The sequence below is a fragment of the Neomonachus schauinslandi genome, chromosome X (assembly GCF_002201575.2).
Source record: "Neomonachus schauinslandi chromosome X, ASM220157v2, whole genome shotgun sequence".
In the NCBI taxonomy this organism is placed as follows: domain Eukaryota; kingdom Metazoa; phylum Chordata; class Mammalia; order Carnivora; family Phocidae; genus Neomonachus; species Neomonachus schauinslandi.
In genome coordinates this window covers 29,956,501-29,977,857 of record NC_058419.1, presented here as the reverse complement: position 1 = coordinate 29,977,857, position 21,357 = coordinate 29,956,501, and the positions used below count along the sequence as shown (strand labels likewise).

General features: G+C 47.7%; 1 protein-coding gene, 1 non-coding gene and 1 pseudogene across 2 annotated transcripts; 1 reads left to right on the top strand and 2 right to left on the bottom strand.

The window, feature by feature from the left end:
* The first annotated feature begins 284 nt into the window (after positions 1 to 284).
* Positions 285 to 3,463, top strand: LOC110576268 (annotated as a pseudogene).
* A 683-nt stretch (positions 3,464 to 4,146) lies between these two features.
* On the bottom strand, positions 4,147 to 8,476 carry RPL39 (ribosomal protein L39). The gene is made up of 3 exons (XM_021686196.1): positions 8,103 to 8,476; positions 6,411 to 6,514; positions 4,147 to 4,396 (listed from the first exon to the last, which is right to left on the bottom strand). The coding sequence occupies exons 1-3, from the start codon at positions 8,103 to 8,105 to the stop codon at positions 4,348 to 4,350; spliced, it is 156 nt and encodes a 51-aa protein (XP_021541871.1). The 5' UTR covers positions 8,106 to 8,476; the 3' UTR covers positions 4,147 to 4,347.
* LOC123323532 lies at positions 4,895 to 5,024 on the bottom strand. Its single transcript, XR_006539465.1, has one exon. It is a non-coding gene; the product is annotated as a small nucleolar RNA SNORA69 (small nucleolar RNA).
* Positions 8,477 to 21,357: the final 12,881 nt, after the last annotated feature.

Sequence of the window (21,357 nt, the reverse complement as noted above, 5' to 3'; positions counted from 1 at the left end):
GTAAATGCCAAAATGGTCTTTCGATTTCTCTCAACAATTTAAAGATGCAGACATTTAGTTCACAGGCTCTATAAGCCCAGGCAGACCAGTTTGATAACCCCTGGATCAGAGGATTCCTACTTGTACTGAAGACGGGCATTAGTCTGACCCTCGGTCCCGCCGTGCCCGGCTCTGCACGGTGACCGGAGCCGAGGCCGCCCCTCGGCAGGTGCCGCGTCCCCAGCCTGCGGGCCGCGCACTCGCTCCCTGCTCCCTGCGCTCCCGAGGGGCGGCCGGGCCTCAGCATGAACCACAGCCACCGGCTCGGGCCGGCCAGCAGCTGCCTGGGCACCATGCAGGGGAAGAGCAAGTCTGGAGCTGAATTTTGTCGGTTTTCACTGGACAGATCAAAACCTGGAAAATTTGGGTTTTATGGATTACTGCGACATGTTCAGAAGATACCCAATGTTGGCGTTTTAGTAGGCTACACAGACATCCATGGAGACTTACTACCTATAAATAATGATGATAATTATCCAGAGCTGTTTCAATGGCCAATCCACTGCTTAGGATTTTTATACAAAAAAAGGGAGAAGCAGACTACAGTGCCTTTGGTACAGACACACTAATAAAGAAGAATGTTTTTAACCAATCTATTGTGTCCTGACAACCATAGAAAAAAGCCACGCATAGTCATTAGTATGCCCCAAGACTTCAGACCTGTGTCTTCTATTATAGATGTGGATATTCTCCCAGAAACACATCGTAGGGCTCGTCTTTACAAATACGGCACTGAGAAACCCTTAGGGTTCTACATCTGGGATGGCTTGTGTCAGGGTCAAACCGCATGGCCTAGAGAAGGTCCCAGGGATCTTTATATCCAGACCAAATCTGGCTCAAAGCACAGGACTATTAGCTGTAATGATGAAGTTTTAGAAGTTAACAGCATAGAAGTGTCAGGGAAGAGTCTTTTTTTTTTTTTAAGATTTTTATTTATTTATTTGACAGAGAGAGACACAGCGAGAGAGGGAACACAAGCAGGGGGAGCGGGAGAGGGAGAAGCAGGCTTCCCGCAGAGCAGGGAGCCCGATGCGGGGCTCGATCCCAGGACCCTGAGATCATGACCTGAGCCGAAGGCAGATGCTTAACAACTGAGCCACCCAGGCATCCTGGGCTTTTGCTATTTTGTCTCTAGGGCACTGGATGTTAGCGCACATTCTCAGAACCATGAGAGGACCAGATCACTTCCGTTCGAAGTTGTTGCATATTTAACCTGCTGTGCGGAGCCCAGTCAGCTTTTCCTTCAACGGCATTTTTAAAAAATTCTAATGTGAAAAAGTCTGATTCGGTCCTTTGGTACCTTGGGGACCTCAGCTCCTATGTTCCCTGTATTTTATTTATTTTGATTTCTTAATGTTGTTCCTCTGTTGCTAATTGTTACAAGTAATATTTTCTTTTCAAGATTTTATTTATTTGTCAGAGAGAGAGAGAGCACACAAGCAGGGGGAGCAGCAGGCAGAGGGAGAAGCAGACTCCCTAAGGAGCCTGACGTGGGACTCGATCCCAGGACCCCAGGATCATGAACTGAGCCGAAGGCAGACACTTAACCAAGCCATCCAGGCGTCCCACAAGTAATTTTTTTAAATGCTTTTTTCCCCCCTAATATCTAAGAGATCAAACCAATTGCCTGTTTTGGGGAGTTGCTTCCTATGTCATAAAGCATTGAAGCCATGTTCCTGAATTAGGAACCTGTAACAGTTGTTCAAGTTCAAAGCTTGTTCTTCCTGTATCACATTTACAGACTCATTCCATATGCGTATAACTTAATGACACAAAAGGCAGTTCCATCAACTGGTAATACGTGAGACTCCCTTAATCTCCTCTCACCCTCATTCCCATCTCATTGGAAATCATTCCTTTTGTTGTTGGTGTGTGTTTTGTTGGTGTGCTTTTATACTCCGCTAATGTATTTGAGTAGTATGAATCATTTTGGATTATAAAATGCACCCAAAGAGATTTTTTTTTTTAAAGATTTTATTTATTTCAGAGAGAGAATGAGAAACAGAGAGCATGAGAGGGAGGAGGGTCAGAGGGAGAAGCAGACTCCCCGCTGAGCAGGGAGCCCGATGCGGGGCTCAATTCCAGGACTCCAAGATCATGACCTGAGCCGAAGGCAGTCGCCCAACCGAGCCACCCAGGCGCCCCCCCAAAGAGATTTTTACACAGGACAAACTTGGGCACTTTTTTATAGGAGCATTTGGTTTTTCCCTAATGGGATTTCTAGGAACACTGCCTACACTTTATGAAAAAAATATATTCACCTTGGACAGGTAGTTTATTGCTATTTATTTTATGAGGCTATTTATTACTTTCCAACGCACCCACTTAGAATTAAGGGTAAGGCTGCTGACTTCTATTCCTCGCCTGATTTCCCTGTACAACATGCATGAGCACTGCAGTAGGCCCAAGTTCCCTGTGGCTTATGGCTACTTCTGTTATTAATTTCATGGTAGGGCTAGAATGGGTACCTTTGTAACAGTTGCATGCTATGGAAACAATTAAGTGCTATTTTCTCTCTATGGTAAAGATATATGAGGAAGTCTTGGACTGAAGGAAGGTCACTTAGAATACTTTGTTCACGTTACCACCAAACAGATTATCACTGAACTATTAACTGCACATTATGTAATGCAATGTTCTTTTTTGTTGAATTCACCCAAGTTCTTCCACTTCTATACCGCTATTCATTAATGGCATTCCAGCTTTAACCTTACGAGGTATAGAAATTTGACTCTAGAATGGCAAAATGTTAACATGTAGTTTAAATTTCATTTTAAGTGGTGCAGGGGTTCGACAGTAAGTAAAAATCCTTTCACATACTACTTTTTGTGGGTTTTTTTTTTAAGATTTTATTTATTTGACAGAGAGAGACACAGCGAGATGAGGGAACACAAGCAGGGGGAGTGGAAGAGGGAGAAGCAGGCTCCCCGCAGAGCAGGGAGCCTGATGTGGGACTCGACCCCAGGACCCTGGGATCATGACCTGAGCCGAAGGCAGTCGCTTAACCGACTGAGCCACCCAGGCGCCCTACTTTTTGTTTTTTTAACAATGTTTTAACATCTGAACTTTTCTCTTGGGGGTAAAATACTTCAGGGCTTGACTTTTCGTACAAATTTTAACTATAAAGTACAGATTTGTATGTATTCATGAAAATGAAAATCAAAGCTGCTAATGCTTTTTATTTTAGTTATCCTAAGGATATATGTCGGTGGTGTTAAAACTAGATCTCTCATTTAAATTGTTGGTGAAATAACTGATTACCAGCCATATTGTAAAACCAATAGATCTTGGTATACAATGTCAGTTCATTGGTAGTCTGAATCAATTATTTCAAGTGTACCTTAACAGGAATGTCAATGGATTCAGTGTAAAATTTTATAGTACTAATGTCAAGCCTGTGAATTTTGTTCTGTATCCTGAGTAAACTTACTGTAACGTTCTCATGAGCTACCAGCAAAAAAATGTAATTTTGTGAACTATAAACTTTCTAATTTTACATGCCATGTTTTTACATGAATGATACTTTGTTTAAACTACCAAAGTATTTTACAATTTTACTATAAACTGTACATTATCACTAAATGAACTTTTGATTTTAAAAATTCAATTTAGCTTTAGTTGTAGATTATTTTTTACAAATATAGACTTGTAAAAAAAGACTGGCATCATAGAATAGCAGAAAAAGATGCTATTTAAGAATGTGCTACCCAGAGGTATGAGGACGACACACATACTCACTACCCGTAAGGTGTTAAGAGCCATTAGCCACATGGAGCTTCTTAATTAAAATTAAATAAAAATTCAAGTCAGTTCTTTACTCAAACTAGGCACACTTTTTTTTTTTTTTTAAGCTTTTATTTATTTGAGGAGAGAGAACACAAGCCAGGGGAGGGGCAAGAGATACCATGCTCAGTGGGGAGCCCGATCCCAGGACCCTGAGATCATGACCTGGGCCTAAGGCACTGAGCCACCCAGGCTCCCCCTAGCCACACTTTACATACTGGTTGTCAAGGGCCACTTCCATCACTGCAGAGAGTTCTGACAGTGCTATGCATGATCTGACAGGTGGGGGATTCAGTCCTTTGCAAATCAGAAACACAACAGTAGTGGAGGTGAAAGGTCTCGCATTTATTACCGAACCAACCTACTGGTATGGAGGTGTAGTCACAGAGAAAATCATTTCCATGATAAGACAAGTCTACGGCCAGGTAGGAAGCATGTTTACAGAATGATAGAACACATGATCTTCACGCAGCTTAATTAAATACGTGTGCCAATTAAGTGTGTCATCTCATGATGGGTGACGCCTTACAGACCCAGCTTGGTTCTCCTCCAGTGCCTCCTCTTGGAGTTGTACCTGCACAGAAACAAACCGCAGCTTACCAAGGCCGTCTGACCACAGTTTCGCTGCCCTCATTCACCACAAACGCTGCCTTGTCAGTACCGTAAAATCCTTGGAAGGCAAAGGGTCCCATTTTTCCTTTCTTTAACGGGTTTGGAGCTCTCTTTGGAGAGTAGAAAGTGATTTGCTAGATGTGTTTAAGAACTCGTCAAATCAAATTTTTACCTGAGAATGACTCCAGGCTACGAAAACACACTGGTTCTCACTCGAGACTAGACGAAGCTCCCTCCCCTCCCAAGGGTACACCCACCTACTTTTGATTCAACACACCTGGGGGGTAGACCCAGACACATTTCTATTGAACCCCCCCCTTCCAAACTTCATCAGAAGCAACATTTCTACATCATGGGTCACACACATATAAAAGCCCCCACACTAATTTTTACAAGAGGTTAACACACCCAATCATTTCAAAATCAAAGCAAGAGCTTTGCAGAGCTAAGGCCACCTCAGAAGTGTCCATGTCAATCGGTCACGACTTTACCCTCATTAAGGCAAAATCAAACACGACTGACAGATTTTCTTTCAGCAGGATAATGTCAGTACTTCCACAAAAGGAAACACTGTAATTGCAACCTGCTTTCAATACACTTCAAAAAGTTGCAAGACCGCTGAGGTAACAGAAAAATCAATTGTTGCCAGTTCTCCGGGCTGAGTGTATACACTTTCATTCTGCACAATAACCCGGGAACCGCAAGTCCCACCACCAGATGGGGATATGACACCGAAGCCTATGTTCATGTCAACACATTAAAAAGGGGCATTACTATGGATGTCTGAGGTTCTCAAGAGAAACTCATCAAGCTCGTACAAGGGCTGGGCTCCAAAGTAACCATTTCGCCAAGTGACTCAATGCTCTTTTTCTCAGTATTGTTACGAGGCCAACACCAGGGGTTTTAAGATCTCGTTGCACTTCTCACAGTGAGACATCTCTTATACATATTAATATAAATAACAAAGGCCAGTGTTCAGTACAGGATAAACTAAAGGCAGCAACTACCTGGCCTATAAGGCGACAGAGTGTGGTGATTTTCACCTGTCTTTGTAACTGGCTAAAAGAATTAAGGAAACAGGCCCCCCAATTCACATCTTGGTCTTCTGTGATTCAGTCAAATCAGAGTTCTATACTGGTATCATGACTTCAAAGTCTCTATCTTGCAAAAGGGACCCAAGGCTAGGCCTGCTCTAGAGTCTCAGGTTCAAGAGGCTTCTCAAATAAAAATTTTGGTCATAGTATTTGCTTCCTCCTCCTTTGTGGTCTTTTGTTGGGCTCCCTTATTCAGGAAAGCCAGAGAATCTAATACTTCATTTTAAACAAACCCAAGTTCTGGAAGCTGTTTAACCCACAGGGGCTTGTCGCTGGTTGTGAGCCCTTTTGAGGCTTATTTTTCTTCCTTTTGAGACCTGTCTCAAGGTCCAGCTGGTCCCCCATAGAACAGTGAGACTGAAAGGCATGCAGGAGACCTGAGTTTTAGGTTTAGCTCTGCCTGTTCGCTTAGGTGACCCTGGAGGCCCTCTGCAGCCATCTGAGTCCTGTCTTTTTTCCAAAACCATCAATTCAACTACTTCTGCAGTAGAGAGCAATCTTCTGATCTTTAGAAAAGATAAACACCTCAAGATGGACTGGGTGCGCAACATGGCCTTCCGCACTGCGATGAGTAATGAAGACAGCCTTCCCACCTTATGTTCTGGCGCAGACTGAAGACAACAGGAAATTAACAAATATGGAATGTCTGCCTCTAATCCCAGCCATGGGCTGGGTTGCTGTCCAGAAACACTGAGGAAGCGCGTTAAAAGAACCACCACAGGGCAACCCTCTCGGGCCCCCTCCCTCCTTGGGAGCTTTGTACTATCACTTCGCTATCGCCCAATAAACCTTGCTTTGCTGCCCACCAAAAAATAATTAATTAAAAACAAAATAAAATAGCAACCACAAAAAACAAGCAGGTGGTTGTGGGGGGGGCCTTACCTGATCTTATTACCAGTTTTCATCCGAATCCACTGGGGAATGGGACGATTCTGCTTTTGTTTCTTGGCCAGGAATCGCTTGATTCTGAAAGTCTTGTGAGAAGACTGGGAAGGAAACGTAATCAATTTAGACAGCAACACCAGAGCTTGCTCCACTGATCCAAAGTCAGGAACGCCCTCAATCCACAAACATTTGAATGCTTCATCTATACCAAAAACAACCTTCTCAATGCTGAACCCACCATGCCCTTTGCTGTTCCTCGCAACTTCTGGAGGCAGATACCATAATCCCCATTATTCGAATAAAAATCAGCAGTGAAAGTAAGTAACCTACTACTAATGCGCAGAGCTGGGATTCAAACCCAGGTCATCTATGCTTCCAAAGCTAGGGTACCTTCCCATCTTCCCTGCTGTCACCCCAGGATCCAGCGGACCACTGGGGATGGCTGGGGAACTTGGTTTTCACAAAAGAACACAGCTTTTTGTCAACCAGAACAATCCAGCACTTGCAAGTCAATGAGTTTCCGTGCATTATGTAAAACAGGGGTGGCTAACGAAGCGGAGAGCGCGTGCGCCAGAGCGAGGGGGAAGGGCAGGAGTCAGTTCCCCAGCCGAGCCGATTCCTCGCTGAGGGCGGGGCCAGATGCAGGCCTGGATCCCAGGACCCTGAGATCATGACCCGAGCCGCAATCAAGAGTGGGCCGCTTAAACAACTGAGCCACCCAGGCGCCCCCATCACTTACCATTTTGGTATGAATTCTCCTGTACTTAAAATATCCTTTTCAAGGACGACTTTCCCAATTTCTCATTTCATTTTTTGGTTTTAAGAACTTGGATCATCTAAGTCCAACCCTAACCACTCCCGCTCAAGTTTGCGGGACAATCCAGAAATGGCAGGTAGTCTCAAGCCTGGCCAACGTGGTCCGACACACCCTTGCACCTTGCATAATAGGGGCCTATTACAAAGAAGGCGAAGACTACACTCCTCTCTCCCAGCTCACTGTAGCAGCTGTAAATTTCCTGCCAACTAAAAAAACCAGATACCGATCCTCTCCACACCTAGAAGCATATAGCAATTTTAATTTCTCAGAAAACGATCACAGGTAAAACCCACGACCATAACTGTCCGCAGCTTGCATTTTACGAAGAACGCCCGAATGGCATATTGATCCACACCGCAGCACCTCTCCTTCCAGGTGCTTCCACGGGGAGATGCGCAAGTCCCTAACAAAGGACTAACAAGTCCTGTAAGCTCATAACGTGGTATGATCCTGGCCGCCAACTTAAAAAAATCTTCCGAAAACCAGCAGACCCCATTCGCTTTTCGATGCCCGGCGCGCGTGGCGGCCACGATTTCTGTAGTGGACACCCCGCCACCCCGACTTCTCTCCCTGCCCCAGCATCACAGTTCGCTCCAGAAGGGCGAAGGGCAGTGGGAACCCCTGCTAGCCTGGGCCGCGCACAAAGCACCACCCCTCCGACCTCGCATGGCCAGGGCAGGCGGCCCCTCCTCGAACGCCTGCTAGCTTCCCGCTAGGCCCGCGGACTGGAGCGGTGGCCGAACTCGACCTTCCCTGGAAAAAGGCTTCTAGAAGGTCCCCGCACCTCGACGCAGTGTGCGGCGCCAGCGAGCTCGCAGGGGCCTCAGGCCTCGGGAAACCAGCCCGGAGCCGATGGTAACGGATGAACTTACCATGGTGAGAAGCAGCCAGCCACGCAGAGCAGGATGGCGGCGAAAAAGAGAAAGGAGGAACAGGGCGGAAGGACGTATTTAGACGACGCAGCCGAGGGCGGAGCTTAGAAGATTATGCCAGAGCCCCAAGGCCGCCGGCCGCGGCCCCCACCCCGCCCCCGCGCGCGCCCGCGCTCCCGTGGGAACTGGGCACACCGGGCGGTCCGGGCGAACTGGACTTCGCTTTGCCGCGCTTCCGTAAGTGCGTCCCTCAGGAGCCGGTCAGTGTGCTGCGGGCTCCGTGCTTCGTGGCTGAGGCACACGGCCCGCGGTAGAGCCCCAAGTGCTAACCCTTCCCGAAGGCAGAGGGAGCCGAGCGGGCGGGGCTGACTCCCAGGGCGGGCAGCGGAGACGTCACGTCCGAGTGCAAGGGACTTCGGTCCTGGGCGCCGGAGGGAGTGGCCCGAGGGCTACCCTCCGCCGGGGTGGGCCGGCGGCGCCCATCTCGGTCCTGTCTCGACCTCGAGAAGTCGTCTCGACCTGGCTGGGCCGTGCTGGACGGGAAGGGATGGTGATGCTGGAGGAAGCAGGAGAGGGCGGCGGGGGCTGCGCTAGGAGGGTCCGGTAAGCCTAGGCAAGAGGTGGCTAATGGAGGTCTAAGCTGAGAAAGTTCGGGACAACCTTTTCCTTGGCTGCTAGGAATCCCAGGCTTTTAGCCCACTTTGCAAAAATGTATAGGAATTGATGGCATGCGTTTTGGATGTTAATGATACCCGTTTTCATGTTGGTCTTCTCCACATTTAAAAACAAAAACCTCTCTCTTTGCAGTCACCTCAAGCAGTTTTTGCACCAGTAGATTAAGGTAAGGGTTTTTAATGGTCCAAATGGTCCATGTATAGAACTCACAGAATACATGAACTTGGATGGGGGGGAAAAAATCACAACTTCGTTTTTATCAAACTGTCTGAAATTTAGTTCTTTCTTTCTTTACAAACGTAAGCAGCAAACTGTAGCGGCGTTAACAGTTCCTATGACTTTGTCACCAATAGAAATCAAAGATGGTTTCATATCACACTGCAGTTGATGCAGACGTCTTGAAATATCATTTATACATTCATCACTTCTTTGAAATTACAGTACAGTTGACCCTGGAACAACATGGGTTTGAACTGCATGGGTCCACTTATAGGTGGATTTTTTTCGATTAATACAGTACAGGACTATAAATGTGTTTTCCTTATGATTTTCTTTTTTTTTTTAAGATTTTATTTATTTATTTGACAGAGAGAGACACAGCGAGAGAGGGAACACAAGCAGGGGGAATGGGAGAGGGAGAAGCAGGCTCCTCATTGAACAGAGAGCCCGACGTGGGGCTCGATCCCAGGACCATGGGATCATGACCTGAGCAGAAGGCAGATGCTTAACCGACTGAGCCACCCAGGCACCCCCCCCCCGCTTTTTTTTTTGAGAGAGAGAGAGCAGGAGGGGGGGCAGATGTGCAGAGAGAGAAGGAAAGAGAGAGAGAATCTTAACCAGGCTCCAGGCTCAGCACGGAGCCCATCAGAGGGCTTGATCTCACGAACCTGAGATCATGACCTGAGCAGAAATGAAACTGACTGAGCCACCCAGGTGCCCCCTCATGATTTTCTTAATAACCTTTTCTCTAGCTTACTTAGTCGTAAGGATACAGTATATAATATGTATACTGTATAGAATATGTATTAACCAACTGTTTATGTTATCTGTCAGGCTTCTGGTCAGCGGTAGGCTATTAAGTTTTGGGGGAGTCAAAAGTTACATGCAGATTTCCCACTGTGCTAGGTTGACACCCCTAACCCCTGTGCTGTTCAAGGGTCAACTGTGGTTATTAGACCCCTAAGGAGAACTGTGTTAAGAAGCTCGTATGTTACTACAGCACACATTTCTTTTAGAAAATATTTTGATAACTATATTGCAGTGTAACTGGTTTTCTTTGTAATCCTATGTACTTTGTTTTATGCATTTAAAAACATTCTGAAGATAAACTTCATTAGACTGCCAAAGGATTCCATGGCACAAAAATGGTTAGGAATCCCTGTATTGGTGTATCGTGACAGATGGTAGAACAAACAAACTAGTAGGAGACTTTGGAAAAAGTCTGGGCAAGAAATGATGGCCCATGGGGCACCTGGCTGGCTCAATTGGTAGAGCATGCGACTCTTGATCTTGGTGTTGTGAGTTCAAGCCCCACATTGGGTGGCCCCAGGATGTTGAATAAGAAGAAATAAAATCAAGAGATGATTGTGACATTAACAGGACTTGGTCTCCAAGTTTCTGTCTTGAGCAACTGGATGCTGGTGCCTTAGGTCTAGAGAGGAAATACACAAACAATAGGAAGCTTGAGCCCAATTTAATAAGCATTTTTTAACAGCAAAAGTTTAGTTACTTTAATCCCATCCAGTTTTTAAATTCAGACTGTCATCCGGATACATTTTTTTCATCATCCAGATAATTTTACGTTTAATTGAAGTGAGACTTCAGGCTTCTTAACCTAGATTTTTACTGTTTATTTGAGAGCCAGTATTTTCTTTTTGGTGGCCCAAAGAGCAGCAGATAAACCTTTAGTTGCTAAATTACTATTATCATCATCATCATCATTATAGCTACTATTTACCTCAGGTTTAGGGTGTGATTGACACTGCTAAGAGCTTATATAAATCATCCTTTTTATTTTTTTTAAAGATTTTATTTATTTTTTTGATAGAGAGCACAAGTAGGCAGAGAGGCAGGCAGAGGGAGAGAGAGAGAAGACGACTCACCGCTGAGCAGGGAGCCCGATGCAGGGCTTGATCCCAGGACCCTGGGATCATGACCTGAGCCGAAGGCAGACACTTAACGACTGAGCCACCCAGGCGCCCCTAAATCATCCTTTAAAAAAAAAAAAAAGATTTTATTTATTTGAGAGAGAGAGAGAGCACAAGCTGGGGAAGAGGCAGAGGGAGAGGGAGAAGCAGGCTTCCTGCAGAGCAGGGAGCCCGACGCGGGGCTCCATCCCAGGACCCTGAGATCATGACCTGAGCCGAAGGCAGACGCTTAACTGTCTGAGCCACCCAGGCGCCCTTAAATCATCTATTTTTTTTTTTTTGCCTTTTTATTTTTTTAAAGATTTTATTCATTTGAGAGAGAGAACATGCGCAAGTGGGGGGGAGGGGCAGAGGAAGAAGTAATAGGAGACCCACAGGAGACATGTAACAAAAGGATTACAACAAGGATACATTGAGAACATGTAAGTTTAGGAAGCAAGTGTGTCTTTCTGTTCACTTCGGGGAACACATCAAGATTCAAGACATAAGGCGAACCTCATCATGATGGTCATGGTAAGGAGGGTCAGCGCTGACCGCCCACCCGCAGTCTGTGACTGAATTGCTCCCCACCCCCCCTTCAGCTTTTCCCTCAGCTGTCTCCCGTTCTCCCCAGTCCTTTCTATATTCTCTTCTCTCATCCTTACCTGTGACTCTCCAAGCCTCTGAATCAGGGCCCACCCATACTGCAGGCTGGGCTGCCTAACAGGGAACCGCCGAGCACTGACTCTAGGCACACAGTATTCACCTAGCTTCCAAAGGGAGGGCCAAGGGCTCTCCTTTATTGGCAGCTTGCTCCTTTTCGTCCTTTTGTTTTATTTTGTTTTCTTGGTTGGCATTTTCCACGTTGAGATTTTTTTACTGTTTGTTACTCTTTGGATGCCATTGGTCCTGAGCCTACTCTTGCCGTCTCCTCCTCCTGCTCCCAGTTCTTGCCAGGAGTGCACCTCTACGAAACTTAGATCCGCACACCAGCTCCCCCCGCCTCCTACTCTTTGGCCTGCGCACCCTCAGGGCCACTGGGAGCAGGTACCGGGGAGGGGAAATCATCTTTTTAATTCTTACAGCTTTGTAGGGCGCTCTTCGTTCTACCTGGTTTTCCTTCTACCTTGCACGCTACCCATTCTGAGTTTCTTTTGCTTATTCTTCCCTATCTCAATTCCTTTTTAACATTGGAGAGCCCCAAGGTTTAGTTTTGGACTTCTTCTCTTTTCTATATACACTCCCTCCTTTGGCGATTTCATCCAGTATCAGCTCTAAATACTCTTGGTTGATGATACCCAAACATATATCTGGACCTTCCTTGAACTCCTCCTGCCTTCCCAACATCCACTTGGATGTCTAATAGATACCTTAAACTTAATATGTCCCCAACAGAGCTCCTGATCTCCCCCCCCTCCAACTGGGTCACTCAGTCTCCCCATTACAACAGATGGCACCTCCGTTCTTCCCGTGGCTTAGGCCAAAATTTATCTTCCACTCTTCTCTCTCACATCCCGCATCTGGTTTGTCAGCAAATCTGGTCAGCTTGACTTTGAAATTTTATCCAGAATCTGAGGACTTCTCATCACCTCTCCACGGGTCCAAGCCACCTGCTCTCACCTAGATGATTTTAAGGCTCCTCACTGGTCTCTCTGCTTCTGTTCCAGCTTCTCTACAACAGCCGGAGTGACCCTTTCAAGACCTAAGGCAGATCACCTCACTCCTCTGCTCAACACTCTTCAGTGGCTCCCTATCCCTCTCCTGATAAAAGGAAGTACAGGAATTTGCTGTGGCAAATAAGTGAGGTTGGACTACCTTACTCCTCTGACCCAACCTCCTGCTACTCCCTCTCATTTAGTTTGCTAAAGCCTCACCGACCTCCTTGCCCTTCCTTACATACACCAGACACAGTTCTCTTCACAGCCTTAGTACTAGGTGTTCTCTCTGCCGGGGACTCCCATTTCCCCAGGTAGCCCGTGGCTGGTCTCCTCGCCTCCTACAAGTCAAGGCTCAGAGGTCTCCGTTTAAGAGAGACCATCCCCCCAACAGTCTGTAGCCCCATTCCCTGCTTTTCTCGGTAATACTTACCACCTCCCATCCTGTCATATCACTTATTTATCATCTAATTCCACATTGGAATGAAGCTCAGTGAGGGCGGAGAGATTTTTTTTTTAACCCTCTATTTTGAAATAATTGGGGATCCGTAAGAACTCCCCCAAATCTACAGAGAAGTCCCGTGCACCTTTCGCTCATCCTTCTCTAGCGTCAGTGTCTTGTGTCACTAACATACAATGTCAAAACCAGGAAATTGATGCTGGAACAATCCAAAGAGCTTACTCAGATTTCACCTTGTCTGTGTGTGTGTATGGATGGGTCTATATAGTTCTATCCCATGTGTAACTTCATGAACTACCACCACGCTAAAATACAGAACTGTACCATTACCACAAGCCTCCACGAGGGCAGGTTTTGGTTTTGGTTTTGTTTTCGTTTGTTGGATTTGTTTGCTCCTGTACCCCCAGCACCAAGACCCGAGCCTGACACATGGTAGGCCTGGGAGTCCGTTGAACTGAAAAGGGCACTAAATGAAGGCTGGTAGACTGTGAAGCCAGGACAACCTGAGTCTGAATACCAGCAGTGCAAAACACCAGCCGCATGTCCTTGGATCCATCACTGAGCCTGTCTGTGCCTCAGTTCTCTCCTCTGGAAAATGGGGAGAAATCCTATTACCTACCTCCTAGTGCTGTGGCGAGGGTTCAGGGTCACTGGTAAGACATGTTAAGCACCTAAGCAGCGCCTGGGTGGTTCAGTCATTGGGCATCTGCCTTCGGCTCAGGTCATGATCCCAGGGTCCTGGGATCGAGCCCAGCATCCGGCTCCCTGCTTGGCGGGAAGCCTGCTTCTCCCTCTCCCACTCCCCCTGCTTGTGTTCCCTCTCTCGCTGTCTCTCTCTCTCTGTTAAATAAATAAATAAAATCTTAAAAAAAAAAAAAAAAAAAAAAAAAAAAGACATGTTAAGCACCTAGTAAGCCCTGCGTCCGGATACGCCTGGCCCATCGGAGCCACCGAGCTCCGTACACAGCAGTCATGATTACTTACTTTTTTTTTTTTTTAAGATTTTATTTATTTATTTTTTAGAGAGCAAGCGAGAGAGAAACAGCCTGAGAGGGGAGAGGGTCAGAGGGAGAAGCAGGCTCCCCGCCGAGCCGGGAGCCCGATGTGGGACTCGATCCCAGGACCCCGGGATCATGACCTGAGCCGAAGGCAGACGCTTAACCATCTGAGCCACCCAGGTGCCCAGTCATGATTACTTTCATTCCCTTGTATTGTAACAGGGCAGACAGTGCTCAGAGCCAAATAAACTACTACGAGAATGTGGAAGGGGTGCTGATTGCCAGCGAGGGGAGGGGGTGGCATTTGAACCCAGCCTTAGAAGGGGAGTGGTGGTTTTACGGGCTGACCTGAGTTCCCCTATAATTCATACGTGGAAGCCCTAGCCCCCAGGACCTCAGAATGTGACTGTTTGGAGTTAGGGCCTTAACAGAGGTGATTAAGTGAAGATGAGGTTTGGAGTTAGGGCCTTAACAGAGGTGATTAAGTGAAGATGAGGCTTGCTAGTGTGGGCCCTAGTCCGATCCGACTGGTGTCCCTATCAGAAGCGATTAGGATGCACAGGGAGACCGCAGGGATGCTCAGAGACCACGTGAGAACACGGTGGAAGGTGGCCGGCCATCTGCAAGCCAATCAGAGAGGCCTCAGGAGAAACCAAACCTGCTGATGCCTTGACCTTGGACTTCTAGCCTCCAGAACTGTGAGAAATTTCGGTCGTTTGAGGCACCCAGTCTGGCGTTCTGTTATGGCAGCCCTAGCAGACGAATACAGGTGGGAACAGGACGTGGGGAGTTGGGGAGCAGGGCGTGCCAGCCAAAAGGCGCAGCACGCCACAAGAATGGATGTGCAGTACACTGTGATTGGCTGGAGCCGGGAGAGGCAAATTTCAGGGACCAGAATCCAGCAGAGCTGGGTCCCACAGGTGTCAGAAGGGACAGGGCTGGGAAGAGGCTCCAGGATTTGCCGTCAGGTGTTCCTTGGTGCCTGTGAAAGGTGGGCCATATAGATGGGAGGTGAGGAAGGTGGCAAGAAGGGGAAAGAGTGGGTGGTGAGGTGGGGCAGGGCTTGAGGGGAAGAGATGCTTTTAGGACGTCTGAGTGTGAAGGGAAGGAGCTTAAGAAGGGCCATAAAAGAGGGTGGTGAGCTCAAGAGTTGGTCGTTTTGGTAGATCTTGGAGAAGATGGGAAGCAAAGAGATTTAAGATGCAAGGAAATGCAGGTATAGTGGGTCCGGGGGGGGGAGCTCAGAGGACACGTGCGGGCAGGCTGAAGGGCATCCGGAGAGGAGCTTCCCTTGGAGAGGAGAACAGTCGTTTCCTGCAGTGGGAAGGAAGAAGAAAGACAAGAAGAGAGAATGTTTTTTGTAAATTTAGTTTTTAAATTCTGTAAATATTTTACATGGTTCCATCCTATATAACCCTACCTTTCCTCTCCAAGGTGTTTCTCCGACAGGAAGGTGAACACATGTGCATCCAAAGGTATATACTAAATTGCTTGTAGCAGAATTCTTTGTAACAGCTCCAAACTGGAAACGGTCCAAATCTATCACCAGGTAAACAGATACATTGCACATTTACCAAGAGCTGCTAGACAGTAGCAGTTCTCAAAGTGTGATCCACAGAAGGCTAGGGGGCGGTCCTTAAGACCCTTTCAGAGGGTCCAGGAGGTCAAAACTATTTTTATAATAATACAAAGAAGCTACTTGCTTCTTCTACTCTCCTGGTCTCCTAAGTGTACTGTGGAGTTTTCAAGAGGCTACACGCCTCAGAATGACTTCCTTGCTCTGACCGACAATAGAATGCTTGCTCGTGTGTTTTAAATATTACTGTTTCAATTTCTAATACAGTATGTGTCCTACAGTATGTATCTGTAGATGTAATCCACGCAAAGGTCCTCCGGGGTCCTCAGTGATTTTTAAGTGTAAAGGAGTCTTAAGACTAAAACATTTGGGGGCGCCTGGGTGGCTCAGTGGGTTAAGCGTCTGCCTTCGGCTCAGGTCATGATCCCAGGGTCCTGGGATCGAGCCCCGCATCGGGCTCCCTGCTCGGCGAGGAGCCTTCTTCTCCCTCTCCCTCTGCCTGCCGCTCTGCCTACTTGTGCTCTCTCTCTCAGTCTGTCAAATAAATAAATAAAATCTTAAAAAAAAAAAAAAAAAGACAAAAACATTTGCCGACCGTTCCTCTCCAGCAATGAAAATGAATTCCAAATACCCACGGCAGCGTGGCTGATCTCATAAACATCCGCAAGAACGTGGTGCAAAGGGGGCGCCTAGGTGGCTCAGTCGTTAAGTGTCTGCCTTCGGCTAAGGTCATGATCTCAGGGTCCAGGGATCGAGCCCCGCATTGGGCTCCCTGTTCAATGGGAAGCCTGCTTCTCCCTCTCCCACTCCCCCTGCTTGTGTTCCCTCTCTTGCTGTGTCTTGCTCTCTGTCAAATAAATAAAATCTTAAAAAAAAAAAAAAAGAACGTGGTGCAAAGGAAGCCAGACAAAAGCACACATACCGTATGATTCCATTTACGGAAAGGCCCAAGCCAGGAGAACGGACTCTGTGCCATGCGAAGTCAGGATAGTGGTGATCCTTGCGGGGAGGGGGCGCTGGTCATACTCTGTTCCTCGCTCTGGGTGCTGTTTCCGTGGCTGTGTTCACTTTTGTGACAGTTCATCTAGCTGTACGCTCTGGGTTTGCACCCTTTTCTGTATGGGGGTTCTGTTTCAGCGTAAAGTTCAAAACACATCTCCCTGGGTCTACAGACAAAACTGTAGATGAAACAATTTACAGAAGACTCTCTGCCATCCGAGTCTGCCCCAGCCACCCCATAGGCTAGTTTGTCCCCATAGGTAATTTTTCTTGGTTGCCGATTTCTCCTTCCATTGTTTCTTTTGGAAAATACCTGGATATTTTCTTTTTTTTCTTAAGATTTGTTAATTTGAGAGCGAGCATGAGCAGGGAGAGGGGCAGGCAGAAGGAGAGGGAAAGAGAATCTCAAGCAGACTCCCCAGTGAGCATGAAGCCTGACCTGGAGCTCAATCCCGTGACCCCGAGATCATGACCTGAGCCCGAAACCAAGAGTCGGCTGCCCGACCGACTAAGCCACCCAGGCGCCCCCTGAATATTTTCATTTTCATGTCATTTCAGATATTCATATATTTGTTTGAATAACCCCCGCCCCTGCCTTCCTATGACAAGCAGCCCGGCACATACAAGAGAGCCTTGTGAGGTGGATGGAAGGAGCCCGGGGTGGCGCACGGCAGGTGGAGTGCAGGAAACGAGGCTCACCAGCCTTCTGCAGGGAGGAAAGGCATCTGGAGGAAGGGGAAAGGATGTGGAATGGATGCGTGCGTTTACTGGGGAAGTCGAATGCCCTCACTGTGTGCAATAGTGGGATGGACGGTACCGTCATCTGCAGCCCAGTGTGGCCCACGTGCTGAGAGGGACACGTGGGATGCTGGGAGAGCGCAGAGCACCCCCTTCCCCCAGCCCGGGCAGGAGAAGGTCGGGGCAAAGGTCTTCAGAGAAGTGGCTGCTTGAGGGAAATCCTGATGAAGGAATGGGAAGCGGCAGACAAGGGGAGTGAGGGACGGCTTTCTGGCTTTCCAGGAAGAGGGAACTCTATATTTGCAAAGGTGTAGAGACCCGGAGCAGGTATCCTGGGCCTCCCAGGGCAGGCCCAGGAGTCTGAGCTTTATCCTGGAGGCCAACAATCTGCAACTTCTTTTTTTCTTTCTTTCAAAGATTTTTTATTCATTTATTTGACACAGAGAGAGAGAGAGAGAGAACACAAGCGGGGGGGGGGCAGAGGGAGAGGGAGAAGCAGGCTCCCCCCTGAGCAGAGTCTGATGTGGGACTTGATCCCAGGACCCTGGGATCATGACCTGAGCCGAAGGCAGTCGCTTAACCGACTGAGCCACCCAGGTGCCCCAATGGGGGCTTTTTTTTTTTTAGTAATCTCTACACCCAGCATGGGGCTCCAATGTAAACCCTGTGAGGTCTTACGTTTTGTTCACTGCCATCTTCCCTGAGCCTAGACTAGTGCCTCACAGAAGGCACTCAGTAAACATCTGAAGAATGGATGAATGGAGTCTAATGCATCCACCAGCTAAAATACAAGAACGGGCTCCTCGGGGCAGTTTACATCTTCATTGTTTGGCCTGGGCACTTCTTGTTTTGAGGAACCCCTGAAGCACTTCGGCCCAGCTAAAAAGGTTCCTCAGTGTAGTTTGAAAATAACTACTGAAGGCAAATGGGAGCCATTGAAAGCTTTGGAAGGGTAAGCGGCAATTATGGAAGTATTTTAGAGAGACCCTATGGGCAGCCGTGTGGAGAGCAGATGGGGGCGGAGGCAGGAGTGGAAACAAAGAGACCCATGGGGGGCTGGCGCCACAGCCCCCATGACACCGTGTTCTCTTTTGTTGCAGTTGCCTGGTGGTCCCTGGGTCTCTCGCTCCCACTCCTTGGCAACTTAGCTCCTGGCTCACTGGCACTCTCGAACACCACTGCTGTCCTAATTCTTTTTTTTTTTTTTTTAAGATTTTATTTATTTACTTGAGACAGAGAGAGGGGGGGAGAAGCGGACTCCCCGCTGAGCAGGGAGCCCGACGCGGGGCTCGATCCCAGCACCCTGGGATCATGACCTGAGCCGAAGGCAGATGCTTCACCGACTGAGCCAGCTTGTCCTAACTCCTGATGAGTGCAATATCCCTGCAGATGCTTCCAGCTCCTTGGGCTCCTGTCCTCCGGTGATCTTGTCCTCCCCACACCGCAGCCACTCAATCCCTTGCCATACCTCTGACCTTGGCGTTAGCCCATTCTCGCTGTCTGTGCCGCTCATCTCCTCGGCCCCCTCAGCACTAGCCCTACGTCCCTTTCATCTAGCCTCGCTTCCATTCTCCTAGAGCAGTTCTCGAGGTTTCATGCACAAGCGAGTCAGCTGGGGGTCTTGGCAGACTACAGATTCGGAGTCTGCATTTGTGACAACTTCCTGGGTGATACGTGTACCCCTGGGCCGGGGACCCACACTTTGAGTAGCAAGGGCCCAGACCAGAGGCTGGCAAACTTCTTCTGATGGTAAATATTTTAGGCTTTGCAGGCGACCCACGTCTACTGCAACCATTCAACTCCGCTGTTGCAGCTAGACAATACATAAACCGAGGGGTGTGGCCGCGTCCCGATAAAATTTTCGTTAGGCTAAAATGTGAATTTCAGAGTTTGTGATTGTCGCAAGCAGTTCTTCTGATTTTTTTTTTCAACCATATAAAAATACAAAAACCCTTCTTAGCTTGCAGGCTGTGCACAAATGTGCAGTGGCCAAGTGTGGTCCACAGCCAGCCTGTGGCCTGGATGACAGTTTCAAGCCTCTCCTCTGTCCTCAGACCTGCAGTCCTTCCTCTGTTCTCGCAGTTGATGGCCTTGCTTCCTAGTCTGAGAGGCACCGTAAGCCGTCACGGGAGAACTTGCCTAACTCACCCACCACGTCCCAGCCATGGGCACCTGCGCCCACCTCCCCTGCCTTCGTCCCCCTTCCTACAGCTGAAGTGTTCTTGCCACAGCCAGCCTCTATTTTAACCCATCACCTATTCGAGAACCTTGCTCTGGCGGTTCCTCGCTTTCTGTCCCCACTTCTCATGGCATCGTTCCCATCCACATCTGAATACACAGGGTCACTTCTCCCATCTTAAAAACCTGCCCTTTACCCCAGCTCCCTTTCCAACTACAGCTCTTTCCCCTCCTCCCTTTACAATAACACTGGGAAAGATTTGTCTATAGCTGCCGTTCCCAATCGCTCTCTTCCCATTTTTTTTTTTCTTACGCAGCCTTAGGCAACCACTAAGATACTTTCTCTCTATGGATTTGTAGATTCGGGACATTTCATATACATGGAGCCGTACGTTATGTGGCCGTTTGTGTCTGGCTTCTTTCACTTAGCATCATGTTTTCAGGGGGCCTTCACGTTGTAGCATGTTAGTACTTCATTCCTTTTTTACAGCTAAATAATATTCTACTGTATGGACATATTTTGTCTATCAGTCGATGGACACGAGGGTGGCTTCCATTTTTTGGCTATAGTGAATAAAATAACACTGGCATGCAGTTATCTGTTTGAGTACCTGTCTTCAGTGATTGGAGGTATATGCTTAGCGGTGGAATTGTTGGGTCCCATGATAACTTATCAATTTAATGTTTAACCTTTTGAATAACTCCCAGACTGTTTTTTTTCCCACAGTGGCTGCATCATTTTTACATTCCCTCCAGTAATGTAGGAGAGTTCCGATTTCCCACATCCTTGTGAATGCTTGTTATTTTCCATTAAAAAAAAAAATTGATAGCCATCCTAGTGGGTGCCCATCCTCTCAGGAACCCACTCCAATCCGGTTTTCACCTAGCACTCAAACCGAAACTGTTCTGAAGATCACCAGTGACCTCTCTGTTGCTAAATCCCAAGTTAATTTCTCTGATAGGATCTAATTTGACCTGTCAGCAACATTTGTCTTAGTTGACTTCTCCTTGAAATCAACTTTCTTCACTTGGCTTCCAGGACAGTACACTTGCTTGGTTTGCTTCCTCTCTTGCTGACTGCTCCTTCAGAATCTCTTTCTCTGGGGGATGCCTGGGTGGCTCAGGCGGTTGGGCGTCTGCCTTTGGCTCAGGTCATGATCCCGGTATCCTGGGATCGAGTCCCACATCGGGCTCCCTGCTCAGCGGGGAGCCTGCTTCTCCCTCTCCCTCTGCTTGTGCTCTGTCAAATAAATAAAATCTTAAAAAAAAAAAAAGGGGGGGGCGCCTGGGTGGCTCAGTTGTTAAGCATCTGCCTTCGGCTCAGGTCATGATCCCAGGGTCTTGGGATCGAGCCCCGCATCGGGCTCCCCGCTTAGCGGAAAGCCTGCTTCTCCCTCTCCTACTCCCCCTGCTTGTGTTCCCTCTCTTGCGTTGTCTCTCTCTGTCAAATAAATAAATAAAATCTTTAAAAAAAAAATCTCTTTCTCTGGTTCTTTATCTTATGTCTAAATGCTTGAGCGCTCCAGACCTCAGCCCCAAATCTCTTCCCTTCAATGTATACTTACTCCCATGATGATCTCCATCTCATGGCTTCACATGTCCACAACTAAGCCCCCGATAACCCCTGCACCACCAAACACACACACACACACACCATTTTTCTTGCAGTTTTCCCCATCTGAATCCTTTCTCCATCCTTCTGGTTGCTTAAAAAATCTTTGACTCTCTCATCCCCCACATCTGGTCAGTCAGCAAATTCCGTGGGCTCTCCCTACAAAGTATGTTCAGAATGTGATCACTTCTGACTACTTCCACTGCCGCCATCCGGTCCAGGCGACCATCATTTCTCC

Excerpts from the sequence above, each read along its gene's own strand:
- RPL39 (XM_021686196.1), bottom strand. Across the intron at positions 4,397-6,410 it reads AAAACTGGTAATAAGATCAG|GTACAACTCCAAGAGGAGGC; the intron begins GTAAGGCCCCCC and ends GTTTCTGTGCAG.